Here is a 25,191-nt window from a genome sequence, read left to right as displayed (position 1 = left end):
GCTGACGTCAATGGACCACAGCTTTTCCAACCATAGTTTTAATTTCTCCCTCGGCTTCACTGGGAAAAGCTTTTCCACACTCACCTTTTTTTTGGTCTGCATCAATTGCAGCTTTTATTGCATTTTTATTGGTTGGGGATAAAATGAACAAATTCTACATGAGCCGCAGAAATAAAATAATCAAGAAAAATAGCCCACAGTTAGTGAGAAAAGTGAAAGTAAGTAAAACCATTATTCTAAACTAAAAGAAAATTAAGAAGTGAATGTTATAATATAGAAACAGCTGAAACAGCTTATAATATAGAAACAAATGAATGAAAATATAGCACAGGCTGTGGAATAGTGGGCTTGGAAAAAATGAAAATCTAGCAAAACTTTGTTTTAATTTATTTTAGAAATAAGTAAAAACATGTGAGATGGAGGAGGTATCCGCTACAGATATCAAAACCGTGAAAACACAGACACCGTCTCAAAAAAGTATTAATGAAGAAGATAACCCACAAAAGGATCCTGTTATCTTGGAGGACCCAAAATCTAGACAAGATCCTACGAGCCAACGCTCGAAAGAAGAACTCATTACTATACAAACTTATACTTCACCAGATTCAACTGCAAACAAGGATTTCCAAAGCTCCATAACCGAAAATAACGAAAGTATAGACCAAATAATTGCCAATGGAACTGAAACCGATTCCGATCCACTTTATGATCAAAAGAGCCTATCTTATATTTCCTCTCCCTCAAATGGTGAATGTAGACCTCAAGATAACCATAATAAATGCGTTGAAGATATTGGATTAGAGACAGTTAACTCTAGGCTTTCTGAGATTTCACTTGATTCAGAACTCAGCTCTGAATTAAGTGAGGAGCTGTTGGATAATGATACTTTATTAACGAAGAAAAAGAAAAGAGATTTAAAGAAAACTGAGAGTGTTGAAGATCCTGAGGAAGAGTTTAGGAGACATTTTCTCAAGACTTTTCAAGATTTGCCTAGATTATCACAGATCTCTCTGGACGATAAACCAAACAAAATTACACCTAAAGAAAGTACTGAAAAAACTGAAACTAATGCTGAGGAAGAAATACCAGAAACTTCCAATAAAAAAATAGAGAAGTCAAAAGAAAATATTGATAGCCCTGATAAAACATGAAATTCAACAAATATAGAAAATAATGAATCGAATATGCATATTTCAAAAATTACCAAAGAGCCTTTATAAAACAGGAGATACAACCTCAGTTCAAAATAAAGTTGCTCAAGAATAAGATAATATTAAAAAAAATGTATTCCTCATCGAATCAAAAAAAATATGATAAAGGAGATTTTATTATAAATTAAAAATATTATGTAAGCCCGAAAAAATATGAATAGAAAACAACAACCGTGTTTTTATTTTAAATATGTACATTTCTTTCATTTTCTTTATAAAAACCATAATAAGTATGATTATTTTCTTAGATATCTAAGATTTTTAGCCGTGTCTCTAACATATTCCGTGAAAATCACATCAAGTTCAGAAATATTCCTCCCTTTTCTGCCCTGACCACTTCAAAGTCGCTTCATCTCCCGAGCAACCGACTCGAAAAAATTTTCGGCCAACTTCATGACGCTAAATTAACTAGCAGACATTTCTATTAGCTCTGGAATGAATGCCAAGGCAATTTATGCTTAATATATGCATGATGCTGTCCGCCCGATAACACTCGAAGAATGCCCTGAGTTTTGGGTGGTGGAGGGTTAAAGGTCCTTCATTGCCAGGTTGTTGGGACAACGCCACCGCCCCTGTTGCTATCTATCTTTATCTATGTGCGGCACGTGGAAAAGTTTCGTTCGCTTAACTTTGCCATTGGGCTCTAAATGAATTTAATGACTTGGAAATGGCCACCTACCGATTTTGAATTTTAATTTCACAGGGCACTCATTGAACTGTGCAGAAAGTAAGGAATGTGCATTCATTTATCATTCATTTCTGTCGGAAATTGACGCCGTTTTAAAAATGCAATAAATTAACAGGTTCTTAAAACATATAGAGGTTTCTATAATTCTGGATTTATAAAAGGCTTCTAATTATGTGCAGAACGCGATCAAACAATTTAATTATATCATAAATCATTTTAAAAAATGTATTTTAATATTAAGGAACACTTAAAAAAAAATTGTTTCAAACATTTTTATAGAGCTTATTATAATTCTGGATTTATAAAAGGCCTCTATAGCTGTGTAGAATTGATCAAATCATTGTTTTATACTATATATCATATTTGAAAAGTACATTTAATTTCCAAGGAACTTTTTAATGTAATTTAAAAAATTGTTTTTTGAAATCAAAGCCAACAATCAAATCAAAACGCGATCCGGAGGATATCAGAGTAATCGGCTAAAATCAATCGTTTCCCCTGGGAGGGTAATTTGTATACTGGTTACCACCACACATCCCCGCATTCCCTGTGCAAAATCAGAAGGGTATACGTATCTTTCAGATATCTTTTCTTTGGCCAAAACAATTGCCGTCTAAGGGAACTCCCAAAGTACCTTTTCACACATGAGCGCGCCAGGATGGCAGACTTTGACGAGGGGTTGGGATATAGAACCCCCGATTCCTGTTGTTGTAAATCACAGAGCGAAACCGAAACCGTTAACGTGTTGCGGTTACGCTGCTGACTTTTCTGTGTGGCAAGAAAAAAATACAAAAAATAAGGCAAAAAAGGGAGAACCGAGGCAAGTCATTCCATTTGGGAGGCTTTATTAAATGCGCACTGAGCTGGGGGGCAATGTCCTGTCTCGGCTTTTTATTGCGATTTTTTTCGCAATGTTCTCGGTCTTTGTGTGAGTTTATCAAACTCCTTACATTTGTTTTCCTGTAAAACGGGGGCAACTTCCCCGAGCAAACTTTTCTTATTTAATGATTCCTTTTAGAGACGGCCAAATCGATGGGGGAAACCGAAAACCGGTTTCGCATTTCAACTTGAGAAATGTGAAATTGTTCCAGTTCCGGATTTTTTTTTTTGCTTTCTTTGGCCTCCCAAAGATTTGTCAAATCTGTGACACAATGATGCATAACGTTATCTGAGATTTGGCAAGTGAAAAAAATAACAACAAGCGACTTTGCGAATTAATCTTCTTAATGTCTGGGTCTTATAACCATGGCCACTAAGTAGACAGCTTAGAACCCGGAATCACTTAATGGGATTGCCCAAAAATAGTGTTGTTTTAGGGAGACTCTTTTGCTAATTGCTGCAATCGTTGAGGATGCAACTAGGCAATGGGTATCCATGGGAGATCCACAGTGCACTTTTGAAGGCCATAATCATATCAGCTTCCGCACGATTTAACAGCAACGCAATTTTGATGGGACCCAGACCAGACTGAGAACGTCAGCATGGCAACCTATTGTCTGCCCATCTACTTCTGAATTTTTACACTGCAAAAATACAAAAAAAGAACGGGGTTACATAAAGCCAAGCAACAAAATAGCACTATTTAAATGTGTCGTAATACCAATAGCACTAGAACAATAAGAAAATTATTAAAAATTAATTATAATACCGACTTGTAGGGGCTTATAAAACCTTTAAAAGGTGCCCAAAAGTATGCAGCGCAATCCATCTAACTTATATGTTTAAAATATACTGTATCACTCTTTTAGACTGCTTAAGAAGTGAAGAAGGCTTGTGATTTATACGTAACCCTCGTATGGCTTGTAAAATTCAACTAAGTAAAAAATCAAATTTTAGTTGGTCTTATATCAATTGGATAATAAGTAAAATATCAAATACAAATTAAAATTCAGAGCTATAGTTTAAAAAAAAACTTTTTAAAGGTGTGTAAAAGTATGCTTTTTGGAATAAATCCATCCATTTTGTGGGTTAAAATATATTGTAGCATACTTTTAGACAGCTTAAGTAGTAAAGAATGCTTGTGATTTATATGTTACCAACGTAAGTTATGATTAATAACTTTTTTAAAATCTAAGTTTCCTCCGTTGAGATTATTACATCTGTTTTATTTCGTTCTGTGTTCCGTTTGATTCTGCTCAACACTTTTTTTGGCTTCGCATTGATTGCTCCACAATTGCGCAATTTCGCTCACTAAAAGCATTTCAAAAAGTACCCAGGAGTGGGGCTTCCTTGCCTGCTGCCATGACGCATAAGCTCCGATAAAAACTGTTGTTCGATAAGCATTTTGTTTGCCCTGTGTCGGGAGTTGTTATGGAGTCTGTGCCTCAGTCCCAGTCACGAACTCTTGTGGTAATTCCGGGGGGTATGGTTCACCATTCAAGGAGGAGAAACGCTTGGGGAAGCCGTAAACAGTCGGTATTTGATGTGGAACTTGGCAAAGTTCTATGGAAATGTTTGCAATTGTAAGAAAATTTTATCCAGATAACCTTACTGCTCAAGGAACTTAATTATGGAATTTTTTTATTTACTTACAATAAAAGTTAAGTAAATTCACTTGGTAAGCTTGGTAGGTGTCCTTCTAAATAGGTGCCCTTAGAAGTGTGCTATGTATAATTTATGCCTTGCAAATTCTGGCTGCCATTTGCCAAAATGTCCTGCAGCTTAGTCACTCCCACACATAAGCGTATTCACATGATATTCATTATGAACGGCTTAAGCGATTTCCCCAGGGCCCAGGAGCTTAGTCCTTCACGCAGACACACTCATGCATATGCACAGATATATTTGGGTTTTTTTTATTTATGCCTCTTTATGAAAGCCCCTTTTGAATGGAATCCGATTTGACGAGCAGTCGAAAAAAGGGAACTCGTCAGCAAATTGGCAGCTCAAAAAAAAATGAAGTGAAAAGCAGAAGAACCAATTCTCAACCTGATTGTTGGCCACATCAATCAGGATAGCATGTTTTACACATGCAGGGGAAAACATGGATATAATAATTAACGCTCATAATTTTCCTCTACCCAAAATGGACAACAATTCGTTGCTTTCGCTAATGAAAATAATCTGTCATCAAAGCCAAAAAGCCACCCCCTGTGGGAACAGGTGCTCGCTTTTCCCCACCTGCTTTTCCTTTCTCCTGTTGCTGTTTTCCTAGACACGCCTTCTGATATACTATATGATTATATTTGGTTCCCAGCTATTAACTCGGCATATAACGAAGGGTTGAAAGGTTGGCGGACGGAAATTGCATTTGTGCTGTCCCAAATCAGATAAGTCCACCGACGACGTCCTCGTCCTTGGATCGTCCAGGATATGACATTAAAAGCGCATCAAAGTCGAATGGCGAGCAGAGGCTACGCATCAGCAGCGGAAACTGTTGCCGTAATTACATTCAAGGCGGAAAGAAAAAAAATCGGTAAGATATATTTTTTTAGAGCGAATTCGCGGTACTCTATTGTCCTGCTCTTTTTTTTAATATTATAAGTCACATATTAATAGATATCATAGGAAGAGTCAAGCTACAAAGAATTTATTTGTAAATAGTGCCAAAAAGTAGGCAACAATTTATTTTGATTTGGAATGCAAAGAAATAAATTTTTGTTGCATACTTTTTAGCAGATTTATAAAAGACTTTAAGTTCCTAAAATGTTCTGTCCCTTTTCGCCATTTTTAGCTAAAATAACTGAAATATATTTTAGTAATAATTATATTCTTTGTTTTTGTTGCATACTTTTAAGTAGCTTTATATAAAATGTCAGTTCTCTATACTTTTCTGTACCTTTTCTCCTATTTTTTCAGCTAAAAATAATAAATAATAAATAATCATTAATAATAAATTAATAAAAAAAATATTATTGTTTCTTTGCTGAAGGAATAGTTTCTCATTTGAAACCATCTTATATATCTAATTTCTTAATGGATGAATATTTAAGATTCTCCTAAAGAACTTTCTCATAGCTGAAACGCCCCCTTTATACCCTTTCCACCTCCAATAAGAAGCTCCTTGCTGGTCATTTGCGCGCTCCTTAAGTCCTGACTGTTAGCAGGCTTAACCTCCCCCGCAGGCTCATCTTTGATTTGGTCTTTGTTTGGGCCGTTAAATTAAATATCCTTTCCGAGTCGCCTGACCTCTGTGCCCATCCCAGCTGTCCAGAGGACAATGCCAGCAATTCCAGTCATTTCCTTAATAGAAATCTTATCTTTTGTGACGCCTTCGCCGTGCGCCTAAGCCGGATATCGCACCTTTGACATCTGCCCCTTGGCTCCTTGGACAAAGCAACTCAGTGCTGAGCACTCATAGAACACTAGCTTCCGGTCCGGCTTTTTGGGAGAAAATCATTTGGAAAAATTGGGTGTTTATTAATGCCAACATTAGAAGACGAACGACCATGAGCTCTTGCTGTGGAACTCCGACGCCGCGATGTTGCGAGTGTCCGCCCGGCTTGAGGCTGGAGAAGAACCCACAGGCGCCCATCTTTGACATGCTGGGTCCGCATCCGGACGAGGTGGTCATGACGATCCTGGATCGCATCCTCTATCTTTCGGGCGCAACCAAAATAATTCCCATGCTGGAGTTGGCTTCCTATGGTAAGATTTTAATGGGCTTCAAGTATAAACTGTTTCTTATATAATAAGTGATTGCATTTCAGGACCTGCTCTTAAAAAGGAATCCTGTGCACCGCCATCCACCTGTGCACCCAGCCTTTGCACTTCCATCAGCAGCTCGGCTCATCCTTCGTCCTCGATGTGGAATACCTGCTGCTCCAAGCCGCCGAGTAGCTGTTGCTCCAAAGCGACGAGCAGCTGCTGCAGTGGAAAGACTGCAGTGCCCTGTTGTCCCAAGGTTTCGCCAGTGCCCTGCACTCCGAAGTCCTGCTGTAAGACCTCGAGTCGTCTAAGTGCCGCCGCCTGTTGCCCCAGGCAGCGAACTCCTCGGGTGGACTTTGATCATCCGGCGGAGATTATACCCATGAGGAAGAAGGCAGGCAGTACGGCAATGAGGGAACGCATGGAGCGCATGGATCAGTCGATTTCCACTTGCTCGGTGGCCTGTCAGCAGCTGAAAACCAAGCTGGCCTCCACGGAATCTTCCGCTGGCAAGGATCAAAAGTGGTTGTGGACTCGTCTGATACGGAGCAATAATGGCTGCATGGTCTACGAGGTGTACAAGGAATCCAATGGGGACAACTCACCCTCCAGGATCGGTTCGGAATCACCCATCATCCTTTTTCTGGTCATGCCGAATGGTTATATTATGCCTTTTGAGTCGATTGGTAGTCCTTAAAGCAGAAGGGTTTGCACATATTGTATGCGCTATTGCATACTTTTTTCATTGTGTGGTCAATTTGAAATATACACTTTTACCCAGATTAGTTGTTATCAGGTATTTTCTATTGCAATCATTTATCACACATTTTTATTTATAAGATCTGTTCTCTAAGCTATTCGTATGCTTTTTCTCAGCAGAATAAAGACTGCTCCAGAACAAACAAATATGTACAAGGAGAGTATGACAACGGATTCGAAATCATTTCGATGGCCGGGGTCCAGAGACATGTTGACCATGCCTGTGAGGAAGTTGGAGAGCATAAAGTGGGTCAGTCCATTCGTGTTGAGGCTCTCCACAAAAGTGGGTAAAGATATAACCCTTTCCTTATCATCTCCAGATGATTTCTTATTAATAAAATCTGATTTAACAAGTTTAAGTTCAAAGAAAAAAGCAAAAATCACAACGAGGCTTAGGCACACAGCGAAAATCCAAATCACATAGCCAAAACTAAAAGTAATACGTGCAATGCCTGTTAAATAGGCACTTATGAAAGTCAGCAGCCAGCAGAGGATGGCCAACAAAACTATTTTCCTTAACTTGATTATTAGGTCTGGATAACTAAGGTGATCCTGGGAGGTATACCACTTGGCAAAGTAAATGCTGAGCAGATAGAGGGCCACGCAGCCGTGTAGGGAACTCAAACCCTCCCGATTGGCACTGAAAAATCCTTCGTGAAGTGCAGAAGACATCACAAATTCGGAGAGACCCAACTGGAGCACCAGTTCGTGAAGAAAAAGCAGCCCTGAAAGTCAAACGAAGATTATTAGTAATTTATAATTAGTTAATTAAAGTCGTACACTATTATTATTTATGAAATTATCACTTATCCTACAATTTAGGAGACCTATGTATGAATATAGATATATAGAGACTCGCAACTTACCCAATGAAAGTCCCAGGAGCTGTTCATCCGACTTCACTAGTAGACTATAGAAGCTGCCTATCAGTTTGGTGAAGCCCAGGATAAAGAAGGCATTCAAGTGCTTGCCATATTCCGTCTCATCCTGATGATAATCGATCGCCGCGATGACAATGGTGCGTGCCAATCCCAAAACTAGTAATGGAAGAACCGATCTCTTCAGTTTCTTTAGGTCAGCCATGGTCCTCGTTCGATGTGAAACCAATCCCATGGTCACCACAAACAATCCAATGCCCATGTCCATCGTTGAGGCTCCGAAGGTTCTGCTTTTTCGGTAATCAAATGGATATGATGGGAAGTCCACGGCCAGAATGGCGGCACAGGTTCCACTGTAGGCCGTGGCCCTAAGCAGGGTGAAGACTATGGGTCGTTTGCCGACCTCATATTTAAAGTTCGGCGTATTGGGTGGGATATTTGCATAGATATAGCCCACAACAGCCAACGAAACCACCAGGGAATAGGTATAGCTATAGGCACTGCCCACGGTGACCAAAATCACGGTGGGTAGTCCAATTAAAAGGAACTCCAGCAGGAATCTCCTCGTGGATAGCAGCGGCAGGTGGCCACAAAGAAGGCGGGAAAGGATGAATCCCAGCACAGTGGGGATTATCACCAAAAAACTGTCCAAACTTTCCTTAACAGATCTCCAGGATTTCAGATCCACTTCGCTCAAATCATGGGTTATAGAGTCGCCCATCTCGGCATCCATTGTGAATTGTTTCTTAATTTCTGGAGTTATAATAAGTTAAGGATCCTTTAGGAATTAAAACCTCTATGCCGGCAAAATGTAAACAAAAACATATGAATTAGTGGTGGAAGTTAACCGATTAAATAGTCGATTGTGCAGCAGCCAGCTTTTGAAAGCAGGCACAAAATCAACTCAAAGACATGGTCTCACTTAATAAATTCAAATTTTCAAATGAAATGAATGAAATCCAATTTAATCTATATAATACCGATTTATTTTGGATCTGGAAAATAAGCAAAATAAATGCATTTAATCACAATTGTGGCAATCTACAGCTCGTTGTGCTGCGTTTTGGAGGGATTTTCTGATGACTCTCGGGGGAATTCCTTGTGGGAAAGTATTTCCTTGGCTGCCTCATCGACAAGATGCACAAATTCCGGCACATCGAAGCTATAGTTGGTGAACTTGGCGTGTGCCCCGCCCTCGGGATGATGTCCCTCGTCCTGCGGATAGACCAGCTCCCGCTGCTCCCAAGTGCGATAGCGAACACCACGCAGGCGAGCCAGGTCCTTGTAGCAATTGGGATCCTCGCAGTTGTACAGCTCGAAGATGCAGGCCCAGTTGGGCAGGAAGAGCAAGTGCGTCAATCCAGCGCCATGCATGCCGATGAGTATGTCCGTGTTCCTGGTGATGGCCAACTGGTCGATGAAGGAGAGCCTACAGGGGTAATATATTAGACTTAAGTTCAAGAAGCATTCCTAATCATTCCTTACCTTTCATAGGAAACGCGCTGCACGGCATACTTATCGTTGGCCTCCAGTGGGGCCAGCAGCTCATCCTCGTTGAGCACTTGTCGGTACTTTGTGCGACGCGATAGATAGGTTATTCTGATCTTTTGCTGTGGTGGGCGGTAGGGAATCTGCAGACGGTGCAGGATGAACTCGGAGAAGGCGCGAAACAGTCCACTATTCGAGCAGCCCTGGATCTAAAACAAAGAAACCAATATAATAGCTGGTTTAGCTTCCCTTTGCGCTCACTTACTATGGGTGTATTGTAGAACAATCCAAATATCATCCTGGGCAGCAGCGGGAGCACAACGTTCTTGAAGCACACCCTCTTGCCCTCCACATCGCTAAGGGTCCAAACAGGTCGCTGCGAGAAGGCCTTAAAGGTGTCCCTAAACGGCGAGTCATACGGATAGGTTTCCCAAATGAGGATCTGCACATCCGTGTTGAAGGCCGCCGGATGCGATTGGTTGACAAAGAGCGAGGCGTACAGGTTAAAGAAGTCGCAGAAGTGATGATACATGTTGTACGTGGCGTCGATTTTCATGATGAAAGTGGGCGTATTCACCACCACATCGCAGAGGCCGCTTTCGAGTATGGGATGGGGTAAAACCTCGAAGTTGCGCAGCTCTGGACCCCAGGATTGCAGGGCTGATCCAATGTGATCCATTTCGCCAGACAGACGTGTTCGATTTAGTAGACAGTGACCAAGGAGTTGTCCCGGAGCCAGAACATCCATGTGGTAACGAATGCGCTCTTCTCGGTTCACCAAATCCCGGAAGTCGAAGAGCAGATTCCTGCCACGACAAAAGCGCAGATAGTGGGTGCACTCAAGCGAGGAATCACCCAAATAAGTGGGCACACACTGCGGCGTCAGTTGAGAGAGCTGCTCCTGGATGTAGCCAAAGTCTGCCTGGTTGTAGAAGGTCCTCAGCTGGGCATCCTTGCTCCTGGCCCAGCCGGTGTGCTCCCCCGGACATTGGGGCGTCTGGAAGCGGCCATCCGGCGTGCAGTCCCGTTCGTGGCCCCAGCAGGCGGATGAGAGGGTGGTCTTTCCGATCCCAGTGAGATTCGTGGTCAGCTGTTGTTTCAGCTTGGGAAATGTGTTCAGGTACCGGATGAGGTGCTCCGAGGGCAGGCTGGGCAGGCTGATCCCATCCAGGTGCTTGGCATCCGACACCTGATGAGTCTGACCCAAAGACAAAGCGGGGAGCATCAGCATCCCCATGAGTATTGGCAGGATTGGCATCTTGAGGGTTCAGTTCGTTCAAGTTAAGTACTTCGTTGCATGCGATTTTCCAGCGATTTCCCGGCGACTTCTCACGCTTTCGACAGCAGCATCTTCAGGTGCATTTCTCGGCCAGCGATGATGATGATCTCACCTGGCCTTAAGCGGCTAGAAGATGATTATGAGCTGAGCGGGCTAATGTTATTGTCCATGTTAATTGTTCGCCGAAGAAAAAGAAAAACCTGTCTCTTAGTGTGACCGTTTGCGTGCTAAAAAGAAGCAGATACAATTTACACTCTGCGACATCTAAATAGATCAAGTACCAGAATATATTTAAGAGTTATTGAACTAATTTAACCAGATTGTTTAACATTTATTTTTTTATATTTCTGAATAACTATACTTCAACATTTATTATCAGAAGAATTGTGTTCTTAAAATATATGTTTTAAAAAAGGATTGAATCCGTAATACATGTTATAAGTAATTATATGTTCCTTTTAATTAATGATTAAAATAATTTTCCCAATTATAATCATTTTCATTATATAAATTATTACTGAACCTATCAAAGGGTCGCGTATTGTATTAGGTAAAAGGTTATGAACTCCGATAAATGTTTAGCTGGTTTTTAAACCATCCTGACCGAGTATTTTCGACCGTTATTCATAACGAATTTTTAAATATAGAAATCGAAATGGGAAATTCCACAGAGCCGTTCAAGACGCTCGTAAGTAAATTTAAATTTAGATAGACATTTAACTCTGTCCGATTTTGGAAAATTGTAAATTTCCATTCGGATAACTAATATGCTTAATAAACCTTCCCCACACAAAATTCAATCATAGCAAGTATGCACCCAGAAAAAACCAACGCTTAAGTTGAAATAGAATTGAACTTAGGCATGCTCTTGTATTTTTAAAAGTTTACAGCGTTTATAAATAATGATTTACGAGTACTTAGCGTAATGCTTAGCCACGAGAAATAATTGTATAATTATTAAATTAACTTAGGGCGTAGACTAAACAGAGAACTACATACAATCAACTAATCGATAACTAATTATCACTTTTAAAAAATGAAAATTGATTTAAAAAAATTATTAAAAAATTAATTTAGCATTTAGAGAAGAGGCTGCACATAATCGTATCGTATTGTATAAACATATATAACTAGGGATGCGTGTCTGCGGCCCTGAACTTCAGATCAGATCAGATTAGACAAAGACGCGCATCAAGTCGCTGCTGGTTGGAGTGGAGTTCCCGCCCGGATTGGAATTGTTCCCCTTCCAGGGGGGATTGCTATTGGCGCTGGGAGTGTTGCTGCTGTTCATATTGCTGATGTTGTTCATGTTGCTGATGTTGATGTTGCTGCTGTTGTCGGACAGAGTGCGCAGCAGTTGCTTCTTGAGCAGCTGCTGCGGCGAGTGGCTTTGACTTTGGCTGGCATTGTGGTTACTTTGGAGCGGCAGGGTGAAGCTTGGGCGGCCGATCGGCTGGAGTTGCTCCTGCTTGCCCGCCAACAGGCGGCGTCGTTTCTCGTAGAAGCTGAAGGTCAGCTTGTTGTCCTCCTCCTTCTCGCGATCCTTGTCCTTCAGCGGCTGCTCGCCTCCCTCCTCGCTTTCCGGCTGTGGCTTCTCCTCCTTCTTGACCTTTCCCATCAGCAGTTCGTTCAAACGCTTGGCCGTCATGACTCCTGATCCAGATCCATTTCCTACCGCTCCCACCTTGCCACCGATCAGCGCTCTCTTGTTGCATCTCAATCGATCCTGTGCTATAACATTTGATCTCTGAGCGTATACGGTTCTGCCCGAAGCGAGACTCTTGCCCGGTAAGCCATTACTTAACGCCGGCGAGGGCGGCGGCGGTGGGCGTGCCAGTTGGCCGACCACGCCCAGATGACTGCCACCCGTCAGGGACAACAGACTGTTGTTGGCCTTCCGTGTGGTCAGCAGGTTTTTTCGGAAAGTCACACCCAATCCCTGGGGCATCTTGACCATGCCAAAGGTGTTCATGGCCAAGGGACGCGGCGATCCCGAGTACATCATCACATTGAAGTAGCTGTCCTCGTGGTATTTGGCATTGGCCAGCGTTGGATGATGGGTGATTTGAGGATTTGTTGAGGGTGGCTGGCTGGCGGCCTTGGCCTCCAGTTTAACAGTCTTTACGGTGTCGCTAACAGTCTCCAGTTTACTGAACTCAAAGTCACCCAGCTCGTCCGCCAGATGGTTGGTCTCCACCATTCCGGAACTCAAGCCGGATTGCATGCCGCCGCCCGATTGCACGACATTCACGTCCACATTTTCGTAGCCCGCATGGGTTAGGAATTCGGCTAAGACCTTCTGCTGCTCCAGCATGGAAACGGGATTCGACTCGCTGATCTCGTAAATGATGCTGGGCAAGATCATGTGCTCCTCCAGCTGCTGCGGCTGCTGGGGATTGGCCATGGCCTCATCCGTCAAAGATGGCACATTGTAGACGCTAAACTGACGCTGCTGCTCGTGATCCTGAAGCTTTTGATCCTGCTGGTGCTGCTGCTGCTGCTCCTGCAGTTGCTGCTGCTCGAGCATTTGCTGCTGCTGGTAGATCAGCTGTTGCAACTGCATGGCATCGATGGTGGTCAGCTCCTGCTGGTGCTCTTCCTCGCCGTAAACCTGCTGAACCGACTGCTGCTGATAGACGGTGTAATCCTCGCCAATGGTTCCGTCCTCGAAGCGCAATCTTTTCGTCGCCTGTGCGGGATGCGAAAGAGTTCCATTCTGCGACTGCTGCTGTGGCTGCTGCTGCTGCTGCGATGTGTCCAAGGCGCTCTCATCGAAGTTGTTGAGTATCTCATTGATCAACTTGCTGTCCAGCATCTCGTCGAGTGTCTGGGAAATGGAGTTCTCATCGGAGGTGTTGGGCAATGGCAGTTCCTCCTCCTCGGGCGCCACCTGCTCGGAGGAAACGGCTCCCGTAATGGAGGACACCGCCTGGTCCAGCTCGCTGATCACTTGCTGTTGCTCGTAGACATTCACCACAGGCTTCTCTTTGTTCTTTTCCTTCTCCGCTTTTGTTCGATGATCGCTTGAGCCCTTCACCTGAAGTACGTAAGAATTTGGTAAGTATTTTCGTAAGGCTTAAGTTTGAAATTATATGATATACCTTTTTCTTTGGCTGAAGCTCGGGAAGCTTTTCCACCTCCGTCTGAAGCTGGGCAGGTGAGTAGTTGACCCCCAGTGCCACCTCGCTGGAGGCTGCTCCCAACGTGGGAGTGGGCGGTAAGCTGCAGGATGAGTTGCTGGAGGAGGAGAACACGGTGATGGCAGCCGGAGCAGCAGCTGCAGCTGAAGGTTCCTCTTTGACAACCGGAGCGACGACAGGCGGTGCTGCTATGACCGCGCTCTTCTTTGAGCCCTTGGATTCCTTGTGATTGAACTCCAACGCAGGCGCCGGAGCTGGCGAGGAGTGGTGGCGGTTCTTCGACGACTTGGAACGCGAACGACTGCCGGCGGAAGTGCTGCTGCTGCCCTTGGATGAGGAGGAGCTGCTGCTTTTGCTGCTGCTACTCTTGTGACGCGACGACGACGAGGACGAGGTGGTGGTGGTGGTGGAGGATCCCGCCCCAGCCGGATGCTGCAGCGAGGTCGAGCTGCTGGATCCGTTCGAGCAGCTGGAGAGCGTCGAGGCCGAAAGCGTGTCCGTGGGCGAGCTGGGCACAATGCCGCCGCCCTCCTGGCTGTTCTCCGTGGCAGTGAGACGCGAGTCGCTGGATGTGGCCGCCCCATTGGCACTGGGGTTGACCTTGCTGGATGTGGCCTCCCAGACGCTCGGATGCTGCAGCGCAATGTGATGCTGGAAGCCTGCCTTCGTGTAACATCCCGAGCAGGAACTACAGAGTACTATATCGCGGCTGGCCAGTTTCGGCACCAGGTCATAGTATGCCATGTCCGCCGACTGGAGGCGTTGCACCTGCACCTTGGCCTGCTGATCCCCGCCGGCGGAGGAGTTCTTCCCGCCGCGCAAATAGGTTTTCTCAGCCGTCCGCAGCTGCTTGATAACCTTGTCCAGGTCGAACACCTGCTGCCACTTTTGGCCCTGCAGGGAGAAGAGCGAGAGTCCCGATCCCGAGCCGGAATTCGATCCGGCTGAAGCGTCCGGCTTCGCCATGCCCTGCGCCTTGTGCTTCGTTCCATTTTCCGGATAAACTCCAACACCGGAGGAGGCCACATCGTTCAGGGGCATTCCGCACAGAAAATGGATCGCGGGAACAGGGGTTTGGTAGATTGAGCAATACTGCCCTTTTAAGCACCTGCAAAGTAAAGGATTTTTTAGTTTAGTTTAGTTTAGACAGTGAAAGATTTTTGAATGATATATTGCTGGTGCTTAATTTGGTTAGTAGTTTTTTTGACAAGATAATCATGGAACTTGTATTACGGGATGGTAAAGGCCTATTTCTTCAATTTCTTACAAAATGTATACTTATTTTTTGTAATATTTTATAAGATTTCATTTACCTTTCAAGTAATGAATAAAATACAAAGCAAAACTTTTTCTAAAATTTAATTATTAATTAATTTTTATATTTTTTTTTAAGTTGTGCACTACTATTTAATACATCTAGGATAAATTTTAGTAGTACCAATTTATGCATATAGCATCTTAGCGCAGGACCCTGACCCTGAATTGAAGTTTGTTCAACGGCCGAAAAGTCTCCAAAGAGAAACCACTTGTAGAGAGTGCAACAACTGTACGTTTCAAAAAAAAATTGTTAGAAAATTAATCACACATTGAAAAGCATTTTCCAACAAACAATTTAACAATTCATTTTATACCGTAAATTTTTGGCGAAAGCTTACAGGTGAGTGCCGCCCCCTTCGCCCCCGCTAGACGCATGAGCGCCACCCCCTTTGGCACCCACACCCCTGGGCCGGATCAGCTGTTTTTGACAACCGCTAATCGAGTGGTGCCGTCTCGCTCCCACCGCCGCACACATGCGCAGCCACTCACACCGACGCACCACACCACACACACTTACCCACACCAACGCAACACAAACAAAGCACACGATTGAAAATCACAAAATAAAAATCACACAAAATGCTCAGAGACTATTTTGCTCCAAAGCTGAATAATTTTGAAATGAAATGACACTTACGTCGTTAACACACTTCCATGTTTTTTGTTTTTTTTTTTTTTCTTTCGTGGGTTTAGGTTACCGTTCTACCCAGCACTTCCATTCGGTTTTTTGGCCACTTTCCGTGGGGGAAATTGCCAAGTCAGTTCGGAAAACGCGAGTTAGTTGTACAGCCCAATTGATTCTTTGGTGCAATCAATTGAAGCTTGCTAGTTTTACTCGCGTTTTCGCGTTTTAAGAATGATATTATGAATATCGTTGTATTTGCTTAGAGATGGCAAAATTCGTCCTCTACGTTACGTTGTATTTGTTGCAGCTGAAAATGATGTGGGCTATGTTATCGATAGCTATCGTTAACACGGGTACATATGAAGTGTATCCGTACTTAACGGCTATTTAGCAAGGGTATTCTTCTTACGTTATAGCTGTTGCAGTTAAAACTATTACGTATTGATATGATGTGTATGATCTATAGTTTTAAATTTTTAAGATTTTAGCGATGCCTTGACTCACTCATTCAAAATTCTTTAGAAGCAATAGAGACTTTTTGCTGTTTTTCCAAAAAGATAACAAATTGACCTGTTAAACGTATGCACATATTTATAAGGAAGAGAAGTCAAATAGCTAAGCAATATTCAATGAAGCAGCAATTAAAAAGCTTAAAATAAGTAATAACATTTGCATTCTTCCAAAAACCAAGAAACAGTCCATTTAGAAAATCAGTTAAATAGAAGACCTTTTCTTTAGTGGACGCATATACAGATTTGAAATGGCAAAGTCTCCAAAGTATTTGTTGGTGGGATTTCTTGTCTGGATAGGGTGTTGCCTGGCTCAATCGCAGGATCCCCAATCAGTTTGTGTTTTGAAAGACGCTCCTAATCAGTGCGGTTCCTTCTGCCTCGCCGCACTGCGTCCAATTTATGATCAAATGGCTACGCACCGCACGTCCCAAGCTGGAACACAGGAACAAATAAATCAGATAAAGGTTCAACAGATCGCGATACAAAGGACGTTAGAAAAACACGAAACTATACTAGAAAGGATAGAACGTACCCTGCAGGATCAGCAGACCAAGGCACAGGAAACCCTTTTAAGAATTTACACAAAAGTATTTAACCTGACCAACTTCGAGAGGATTGGCTCCCGGTACTTTTATATAGAGAATAATCATCTTCAAGATTGGAACACTGCTGAAGAAAGCTGTCGGCAGATGGGAGCCAAATTAGCGACCTTTAAAAACCAAGAGGAAGTTGACGCTTTAAACCTGAAAATCCAAGATAACGTCTGGTTCTGGCTGGGAATTAAAGGTAAATCTGAGAATGGCAGATTCGTGGCCCTTAACAACCCAGTTCCCTTTTTATTTTGGCAATGGGGACAACCCAATATCTTGGAGTCCCTTGAGAACTGCGTTGCGATATTGTGGGGTAAAATGTACGATCGGAAATGTGATCAAAAAACTCGTTTTATTTGCGTGGCAAACGACTCATTTTAACTATGTAACTAAGACAAAATAAAAACAAGGAAGAACGCTATAGTCGAGTACCTCGACTATCAGATACCCGTTACTCAGCTAAAATGACCAAAGGAAAATGGAGATATGCAGCAAAGCGAGGTTGAAATGCGCCACCTACCGGCGGTAGACAGATTTAAGGGTTGTGGGCGTTAGAGTGGGCGTGGCAAAGTTTTTTTTGGATCAATCGATAGGTATTGACAAGACCAATACATTTCAGTTAAAATTTTTTATCTAGCATGATTATTGTGGGCGCCACAGGCTTGGGCGGTTTGTGGGCGTTAGAGTGGGCGTGGCATATTCGCGTGACAAACTTGCGCTGCGCTCAAGCCTACGGAATCTAAATCTGAATTCCCATTTCTCTATCTTTGATATTTTCCGAGATATCTGCGTTCATATTTACGATTTTTTGAAGTTTGTGGGCGGTTTGTGGGCGTTCAAGTGGGCGTAGCAAACTTTTTTTTGGGTCAATCGATAGGTATTGATGAGAACAATACATTTCAATTAAAATTTTTATTCTAGCATGAAAACTGTAGGAGCCTCAGTTTTGGGCGGTTTGTGGGCGTTAGAGTGGGCGTGGCACTCTGCTGAAACAAACTTGCGCTGCGTAAGAAGCTCAGGAATCTGCACGCCTAATCTCAATAGCCTAGCTCTTATAGTTTCCAAGATCTCAGCGTTCATCCGGACGGACAGACAGACGGACAGACGGACAGACGGACAGACGGACATGGCTAGATCGACTCGGCTAGTGATCTCGATCAAGAATATATATACTTTATGGGGTCGGAAACGCTTCCTTCTGCCTGTTACATACTTTCCGACGAATCTAGTATACCCTTTTACTCTACGAGTAACGGGTATAATAAATCAAACTTGTGTATGAAATTATGGAACAAGTAGGAAAAATATATACACATATTTTTTACCGGCCTTACAGATGATTGGAACGGTTTTGGGCGGTTTTCTCAGTAGCCTAACTCTATAGTTTCTGAGATCTCAGCGTTCATCCGGACAGACGGACAGACGGACAGACGGACATGGCTAGATCGACTCGGCTAGTGATCCTGATCAAGAATATATATACTTTATGGGGTCGGAAACGCTTCCTTCTGCCTGTTACATACTTTCCGACGAATCTAGTATACCCTTTTACTCTACGAGTAACGGGTATAACAAGAAGAGAATTTAGCTTCGGCAAGCCGAAGTTTGTATACCCTTGCAGTTATAATTATTAAATTTAATTCGAAATTCTTAAAAATACGAAAAATTGTATTCCCAATAATAATAAAGAAATATGTCATAAAACGACGAAGCTATGATTTGTGTCATATTATTTTCCCACCAATTTTTCGATCGTTCCTATGGCAGCTATATGATAAAATTTAAATCGAATTTCAGAACTAATTAAAAAATGTTATTTCCAAGCGTAGGAGGTTATATGTTTAAAAACACCAAAGATATCACTTTTTTAAATTTTGGTTTCCGATTGTTTCGACTTATATACTATTTGCAAAAGTACACTTTTGGGTAAGTTTCAGCCTGATAGCTCTAAAACTGAGAGACTAGTGATGCTGATCAAGAATATATAGACTTTATGGGGTCGAAAACGTCATAATACCCTCTGTAAGGGTATAAAAGGGAAGAACGCTATAGTCGAGTTCCACGACTATCAGATACCCGTTACTCAGCTAAAGGGACCAAAGGGAAATGGAGATATGCAAGCAGCAAAGCGAGATTGAAATGCGCCACCTGCCGGCGGTAGACAGATTTAAGCGTTATGGGCGTTAGAGTGGACGTGGCAAACTTTTTTTGGGTCAATCGATTGGTATTGACGAGACTAATATATTTCAGTTAAAATTTTTTCTAGCATGATGGTGGGCGCCACAGGCTTAGGCGGTTTCTGGCCTTTAAAGTGGGTGTGACAAACTTTTTTTTGGGTCTATCATTACGTATTGATGAGAACAATACATTTCACCTAAAATATTTATTTTAGCATTAAAACTGTAGGAGCCACAGTTTTGTGCGGTTTGTGGGCGTTAGAGTGGGCATGGCACTCTGCTAAAACAAACTTGCGCTGCGCAAGAAGCTCATACAAAATCCCAACTTTCTATCTTTTGTAGTTTTCGAGATTTCAGCGTTCATTCGGACGGACAGACAGACGAACATGGCTAGATCGACTCAAGAATATATACACTTTATGGGGTCGGAAACGCTTCCTTCTGCTTGTTACATACTTTCCGACGAATCTTGTATACCCTTTTACTCTACGAGTAACGGGTATCAAAATTCAACTCGATAGGCGGCTTAAACGGGACCTACTTGCATTCATGCACATGACTTTTTAAAAACTATGGGGTCATTGCCGCCTTCACACTGCGTGATATCCTTTTGGGTTCTTGTTTTAGGTTACTACTAATCATTATTTCAAAGAACTCGACGATTGAACTTAAATTATGTTTTGCGTTGCCTTTATAAATTAGCTTTTTGAATGTCCTTCTATTTTCTCATTACAGTGCGCTTAATGGCCCATTGGGAACACTATTCTATTCATTATTTTACCAATTCACTTATGTAGTAGCACTTATTCTTAACACAACAAAACGAAAGAACAGCAAAAAAATCTAAACAAATAAAGTTTTAAACCGGAAACCGATAATGCTGTTATTTTTTATGACGCGTATTCACGCATTCAAAATTCTTTAGAAGCAATATAGACATTTTGCTGTTTTTTCCAGTAAGATAACATACTGACCTTACAAAAGTTGTATATGTATATAGGGGAGAGAAATCAAATAGCTGAGCAATATTCCGCGAAACAGCAATTAAAAAGATTAGAATAAGTAATAAGATTTGCATTGTTCCAAAAACCAAGAACCAGTCCATTTAGAAATTCAGTTAAATCGAAAACCTTTCCTTAAGTGGACGTATATACAGATTTGAAATGGGAAAGTCTCCAAAATATTTGTTTGTAGGATTTCTTGTCTGGATAGGGTGTTGCCTGGCTCAATCGCAGGACCCCCAATCAGTTTGTGTTTTGGAAGACGCTCCTAATCAGTGCGGTTCCTTCTGCCTCGCCGCACTGCGTCCAATTTATGATCAAATGGCTACGCACCGTACGTCCCAAGCTGGAACACAGGAACAAATAAATCAGATACGAGCGACGATAGAAAAACAAGAAAGAGACTTCAAAATTATACTCGAAAGGATAGAAAGTACCCTCCAGGATCAGCGGACCAAAGTACAGGAAACCCTTTTAAGAATTTACACAAAAGTATTTAACCTGACCAACTTCGAGAGGATTGGCTCCCGGTACTTTTATATAGAGAATGATGATCTTCAAGATTGGAACACTGCTGAAGAAAGCTGTCGGCAGATGGGAGCCCAATTAGCGACCTTTAAAAACCAAGAGGAATTTGACGCTATAAACCTGAAAATCAAACAAAACTATTGGTTCTGGCTGGGCATTAACGATAAAGCTGAGGAGGGCAGATACGTGGCCCTTAACAACCCAGCTCCCTTTTTATTTTGGGGAGCGGGAGAACCCAATAACTTAGAGTCCCTTGAGAACTGCGTTGTGATAGTGTGGGGTAAAATGTACAGTCGGAGCTGTGATCATAGAGCTCGTTTTATTTGCGTGGCAAACGACTCATTTTAACTATGTAACATGTAACTAAAGAAAAAATAAAAATAAATCAAACTTGTGTATGAAATTATGGAACAAGTAGGAAAAATATATACACATATTTTTTACCGGCTTTACAGATGATACATATAGATTTTAAAATAATCTCTGAGGCCAGAAGGTTAACTATTATTAACTGTAACATATGAATTATATATTTATATGTTTATCTTGAAGGATAATTATTAATCCCAAGCCTATTCGTCTTCATCGCTAAGTTCTTCTTCCTGCTTGGCTTTTCTGGACTTCCGCTCCAGTTCCTGGGCATAGAGTTCCTTGAAGGCCTCGTATTCCGGCAGGGTGACGTGACATATCTTTATGGCAAAACTCTTCTCGGAAGTGTCCGTAATCTGATACAGCTTGTGGTTTGTGCTGGGCTCATTGGGATCGGCTTTCAGAGGTCGGGGCTTGAAAAGGCCCAAACGCAGCAGGAACTCGTGGCGACAACGCATCTCCTCGAAGGGTAAACTAAGGGCTGCTGATTTCACCATCTCGGGAACTTCAATGCGCATCACATCTATTAGGAAATTCAGCTTTTCCTCTACGGTTTCCTCGGGCTGGGCTATCAGATCCGGACTGTTCATCAGTAGTTTCCAAACATTTTTGCTGGTGGACACGCGACTCTTCAGAAAGCCAATGTGTGAAAGTAACTGGTGAGCGTCGCTTACGTCCAGTAGTTCGGGATACTTTGTAAGGAGTAGGTGCAGAAGATTCTCGCCGAATTGGCAGGCTCTCCAGATTTCCAGACTGTTGACTATTTTGTCTGGCGTTCGTTTCAGAACTGCAGGATTGCCGGTTACGATCCTCAGGAAATTAACCGTTTCCAAGCCGTGATTCTGAAAGGTTTGATGGGCCCTTCGCCAGATCTCAGGTGTGAAAATAGATAGAGTAGGCTCCATTTTAATGGCCTCATCGATGTGAACCTGTTCGAGTTGCAAGATCTTGGGTGTTGCCAGGTGCCTTATGTGATGTAACTGCAAAATGGAGTATGTACCATGATCTGTAACTATTGGGACTTCATTTTACCCACCTTTGGTTGCTGTTTTAATACAACTTGAGTGTTAAATAATAGTTTTCGAAGCATTTTAGACGGCTTTTTCTGGTTTCTGCAACCAAAACAATAAACAGCTGTTGTCTTCTTCTTTAAAATGCCATTCACCAGGAAACGCGAACACCATCATGTTTAGCTGGTACACCCACCACAGCTGTCAAAAGCTCCTTTGCCAAGTAAATCGAGAAAGTTGGCTTTTTTTTCCTGTCGGGTGTGCCGGCAATAGTTTATTGCAAAAAGTTATAAATAGATCTGTCGCGCATAAAAAAACAACACAGTGAAAAGTTTTATCCAAGCGCTTAGTTCAGCAAGTTCAACGTAAGAAGTTTTAATTGGATAAATGTACATACATATAAAGAATGTGGGGGAGTTATCACAATCATTATAATAATCCCATTCTGATAGTGCTTTCATTATAAACAAAATACAACAAAGAGCCGGCTTATTTAACGCTCAAGGTTATATCCATTTTTATATGCAAAACAGGTTTGGCAAAATAAGGAAATAATTAGAAACACACAAGTAAACAAGAAATTCATTGAAAAAGTACCTGTTGCCAGCTGGAAAACCAAGTATTCCAGGGAAATTAATGGAAGATCGGTACACTGAAAAAAATGAATTGCAAATTTTATTTGTTTTTATTCACCGAAAACCTTTTGCTTTTTTTTATAGAATTTCCCTATTGTTGTATAATATTACTATACTTATTATTAAAATAATTTAAAAAACAAATAGTAAAAGATGTATATTAAATAAATAATACAAATAATTTGTAGTACCTAGTATAGGAACATAATCTACATTTTTAAAATTATTTATGTAGTTATCGCGAATCTCTACGTAGTAAAGCGAACGTGACAAGCACTTTAATTTATTGAGGAAATTATTGGCCAAGAGAGGAGGGCTCGTTCGATCAACTGATAACTTTGGATTGTCGTACAGGTGGCATCCAGAATAATTCAAGTAATACTCAAACAAGGTCAAACTCAATAACATTGTGAAATAGAACAATTACTTTTGGTCGATTTGCTTTCAAACAATTGGGGGTTAAGATAAACTCCCTGTGGGGAGAGAGATATAGCGATCCATACTCTCACATTCTCCGCTGATAAGGAGGGTTCTCTGGGGCTTCCACCCATATTTAACTAACAATCCACTCGGCTCCTCACTCATTCGCAGCCCGTCCCACAAACCAACAACATGTCGAAACTCATCCGTTGGGGAATCGCTTCTGCCGGCAAGATCAGCGAGGACTTCGTCATCGCCCTGAGCACCCTGCCCTCCACCGACCACCAGGTGCAGGCTATAGCCGCCCGATCCCTGGATCGTGCTCAGGAGTTCGCCACCAAGCACTCCATTCCCAAGGCACTCGGAAGTTACGAGGAGCTGGCCAAGAGCGGCGATGTCGGTGAGTATATTTTAAAATATATAATCCCCTAGTCCTACAAAAATCTGGGAATATAATCTACACTATAAGTTTAAAGTTAATGTTCACTAAAAACTAGAAAACTCATTCGGAAAGTCCTTTTAATTCGATGCAATAGTTTTTATAATTCTCAAATTTTAATTCCCATGTATTGATTCTTCTCGCTTATAATTCTCAAGTGTAAATTTCGAAGTGATCGATTAAGGGATGAAGAATTTTTAAACGTTTTGATAATTGTGTTTTGAGATCAAAACCGAAATCAAAATAATCTTATAAGGATAATGGAAACATTTTTAATGAATGTCTCCTCTTCTCATCCCCCAGATGTGGTCTACATTGGTGTCCTGAATCCCCAGCACTACGAGGTGGCTGTGCTGATGCTGACCAATGGCAAGCACGTTCTGTGCGAGAAGCCTCTGGCCATGAACAAGAAGCAGGTGGAGGGCATCCTGGCCGCTGCCAAGGCCAACAAGCGCTTCTTCATGGAGGCCGTGTGGTCGCGATTCTTCCCCTCCTACCAGCATGTCAAGGAGCTCATCTCCAGCGGACAGCTCGGCCAAGTTAAGGATGTGGAGGTCAACTTCGGCTTCCCATTGGCCCATGTGGATCGCCTGCAGTAAGTACAAAGATGGTACTTTTAAATCAAAGTTCAAGGTTTGTACTAATGAAATACTATCTTCTATAGGAAACGCGATCTGGGCGGCGGTGTGGTCTACGATCTGGGCATCTACACCATTCAGGTTTCGCAGTGGGCCTTCCAGGAAAAGCCCGAGAAGATCGAGTCCAAGGGATCCCTCAACGCCGAGGGCATCGACGATGATGTGAGCGCCACTTTGACCTACAGCGGTGGACGCACTGCCCGCATGCGCTTCTCCTCCAAGGAAAAGCTTTCCAACACCGCCGTGATCAAGGGCACCAAAGGACAAGTTACCGTGAGTAATCTAATCGATCGTGATTGTACAGAACTTATATATATATTATCTATTAGCTGATTGACTTCTGGACGCCCAACAAGCTGATCGACATCGATGGCCAGGAGAAGGAGTGGCTGCCCCCCAAGGGCAAGTTCGCGACCAACTACGCCAACTCCGAGGCCATGCGCTACGAGGCGGAGGCAGTGCGTCAGTCCATCATCGCCGGCGATGTGGAGAACAAGAACGTGACCTACGCCGACAGTTTGCTCTTCGCCGAGATCGAGGACACCATCCGCAAGCAGATCGGTGTGCTCAACAAGTACGATGAGGAGTAGAAGTGGATTCTATAGTTTAATATGTAACCATAACATAAAATAATAAACAGACATTTTGTAAAAATTATTTTCCATCTCTTAAAGACTCTTAATTCAGAAATCAATCATAATAAGCTCTCAACAAAACTTATGAATATCTAGATATATCTTAAAAGTTCGTATACATATGTAGTATAGTAGTACCTGTTCTCAGAAAGTTTACCCCACCTATTCTATTTTTTCGATGCCCCACTCATATCAAGGATTGACAAACAGTGGCGATAAGGCGAAGCATTGATTGTGAAACGGCAGCAATGACATTCCCACTAGG

At 42.3% G+C, this 25,191-nt stretch overlaps 7 protein-coding genes across 7 annotated transcripts; 3 read left to right on the top strand and 4 right to left on the bottom strand.

The window, feature by feature from the left end:
* The first annotated feature begins 320 nt into the window (after positions 1–320).
* LOC119547026 lies at positions 321–1,353 on the top strand. The gene has a single exon (XM_037853697.1). It carries the CDS (start codon positions 417–419, stop codon positions 1,149–1,151), a length of 735 nt encoding a protein of 244 aa, XP_037709625.1. The 5' UTR covers positions 321–416; the 3' UTR covers positions 1,152–1,353.
* Positions 1,354–5,722: 4,369 nt separating this feature from the next.
* On the top strand, positions 5,723–7,271 carry LOC119547025 (keratin-associated protein 10-8). Its single transcript, XM_037853696.1, has 2 exons — positions 5,723–6,486; positions 6,549–7,271. The coding sequence occupies exons 1-2, from the start codon at positions 6,288–6,290 to the stop codon at positions 7,181–7,183; spliced, it is 834 nt and encodes a 277-aa protein (XP_037709624.1). The 5' UTR covers positions 5,723–6,287; the 3' UTR covers positions 7,184–7,271.
* Positions 7,272–7,288: 17 nt separating this feature from the next.
* On the bottom strand, positions 7,289–8,946 carry LOC119547024 (uncharacterized protein At4g17910). The gene is made up of 2 exons (XM_037853695.1): positions 8,112–8,946; positions 7,289–7,970 (listed from the first exon to the last, which is right to left on the bottom strand). The coding sequence occupies exons 1-2, from the start codon at positions 8,854–8,856 to the stop codon at positions 7,336–7,338; spliced, it is 1,380 nt and encodes a 459-aa protein (XP_037709623.1). The 5' UTR covers positions 8,857–8,946; the 3' UTR covers positions 7,289–7,335.
* Positions 8,947–9,086: 140 nt separating this feature from the next.
* On the bottom strand, positions 9,087–11,099 carry LOC119547023 (EGF domain-specific O-linked N-acetylglucosamine transferase). Its single transcript, XM_037853694.1, has 3 exons — positions 9,877–11,099; positions 9,609–9,820; positions 9,087–9,552 (listed from the first exon to the last, which is right to left on the bottom strand). The coding sequence occupies exons 1-3, from the start codon at positions 10,867–10,869 to the stop codon at positions 9,165–9,167; spliced, it is 1,593 nt and encodes a 530-aa protein (XP_037709622.1). The 5' UTR covers positions 10,870–11,099; the 3' UTR covers positions 9,087–9,164.
* A 630-nt stretch (positions 11,100–11,729) lies between these two features.
* LOC119547599 (dual specificity protein kinase splA) lies at positions 11,730–16,260 on the bottom strand. The gene is made up of 3 exons (XM_037854519.1): positions 15,985–16,260; positions 13,992–15,138; positions 11,730–13,927 (listed from the first exon to the last, which is right to left on the bottom strand). Exons 2-3 carry the CDS (start codon positions 15,069–15,071, stop codon positions 12,065–12,067), a joined length of 2,943 nt encoding a protein of 980 aa, XP_037710447.1. The 5' UTR covers positions 15,072–15,138; positions 15,985–16,260; the 3' UTR covers positions 11,730–12,064.
* A 5,024-nt stretch (positions 16,261–21,284) lies between these two features.
* On the bottom strand, positions 21,285–22,312 carry LOC119548381. Its single transcript, XM_037855602.1, has 2 exons — positions 22,186–22,312; positions 21,285–22,129 (listed from the first exon to the last, which is right to left on the bottom strand). Exons 1-2 carry the CDS (start codon positions 22,237–22,239, stop codon positions 21,353–21,355), a joined length of 831 nt encoding a protein of 276 aa, XP_037711530.1. The 5' UTR covers positions 22,240–22,312; the 3' UTR covers positions 21,285–21,352.
* A 75-nt stretch (positions 22,313–22,387) lies between these two features.
* Positions 22,388–24,948, top strand: LOC119548376 (trans-1,2-dihydrobenzene-1,2-diol dehydrogenase). Its single transcript, XM_037855594.1, has 5 exons — positions 22,388–22,524; positions 23,386–23,614; positions 23,957–24,248; positions 24,318–24,564; positions 24,621–24,948. Exons 2-5 carry the CDS (start codon positions 23,407–23,409, stop codon positions 24,879–24,881), a joined length of 1,008 nt encoding a protein of 335 aa, XP_037711522.1. The 5' UTR covers positions 22,388–22,524; positions 23,386–23,406; the 3' UTR covers positions 24,882–24,948.
* Positions 24,949–25,191: the final 243 nt, after the last annotated feature.

This window comes from Drosophila subpulchrella, chromosome 2L (genome assembly GCF_014743375.2).
Source record: "Drosophila subpulchrella strain 33 F10 #4 breed RU33 chromosome 2L, RU_Dsub_v1.1 Primary Assembly, whole genome shotgun sequence".
Lineage (NCBI taxonomy): Eukaryota > Metazoa > Arthropoda > Insecta > Diptera > Drosophilidae > Drosophila > Drosophila subpulchrella.
The sequence above is the reverse complement of the archived record's forward strand: the minus strand, read 5'-3'. Positions and strand labels throughout refer to the sequence as shown.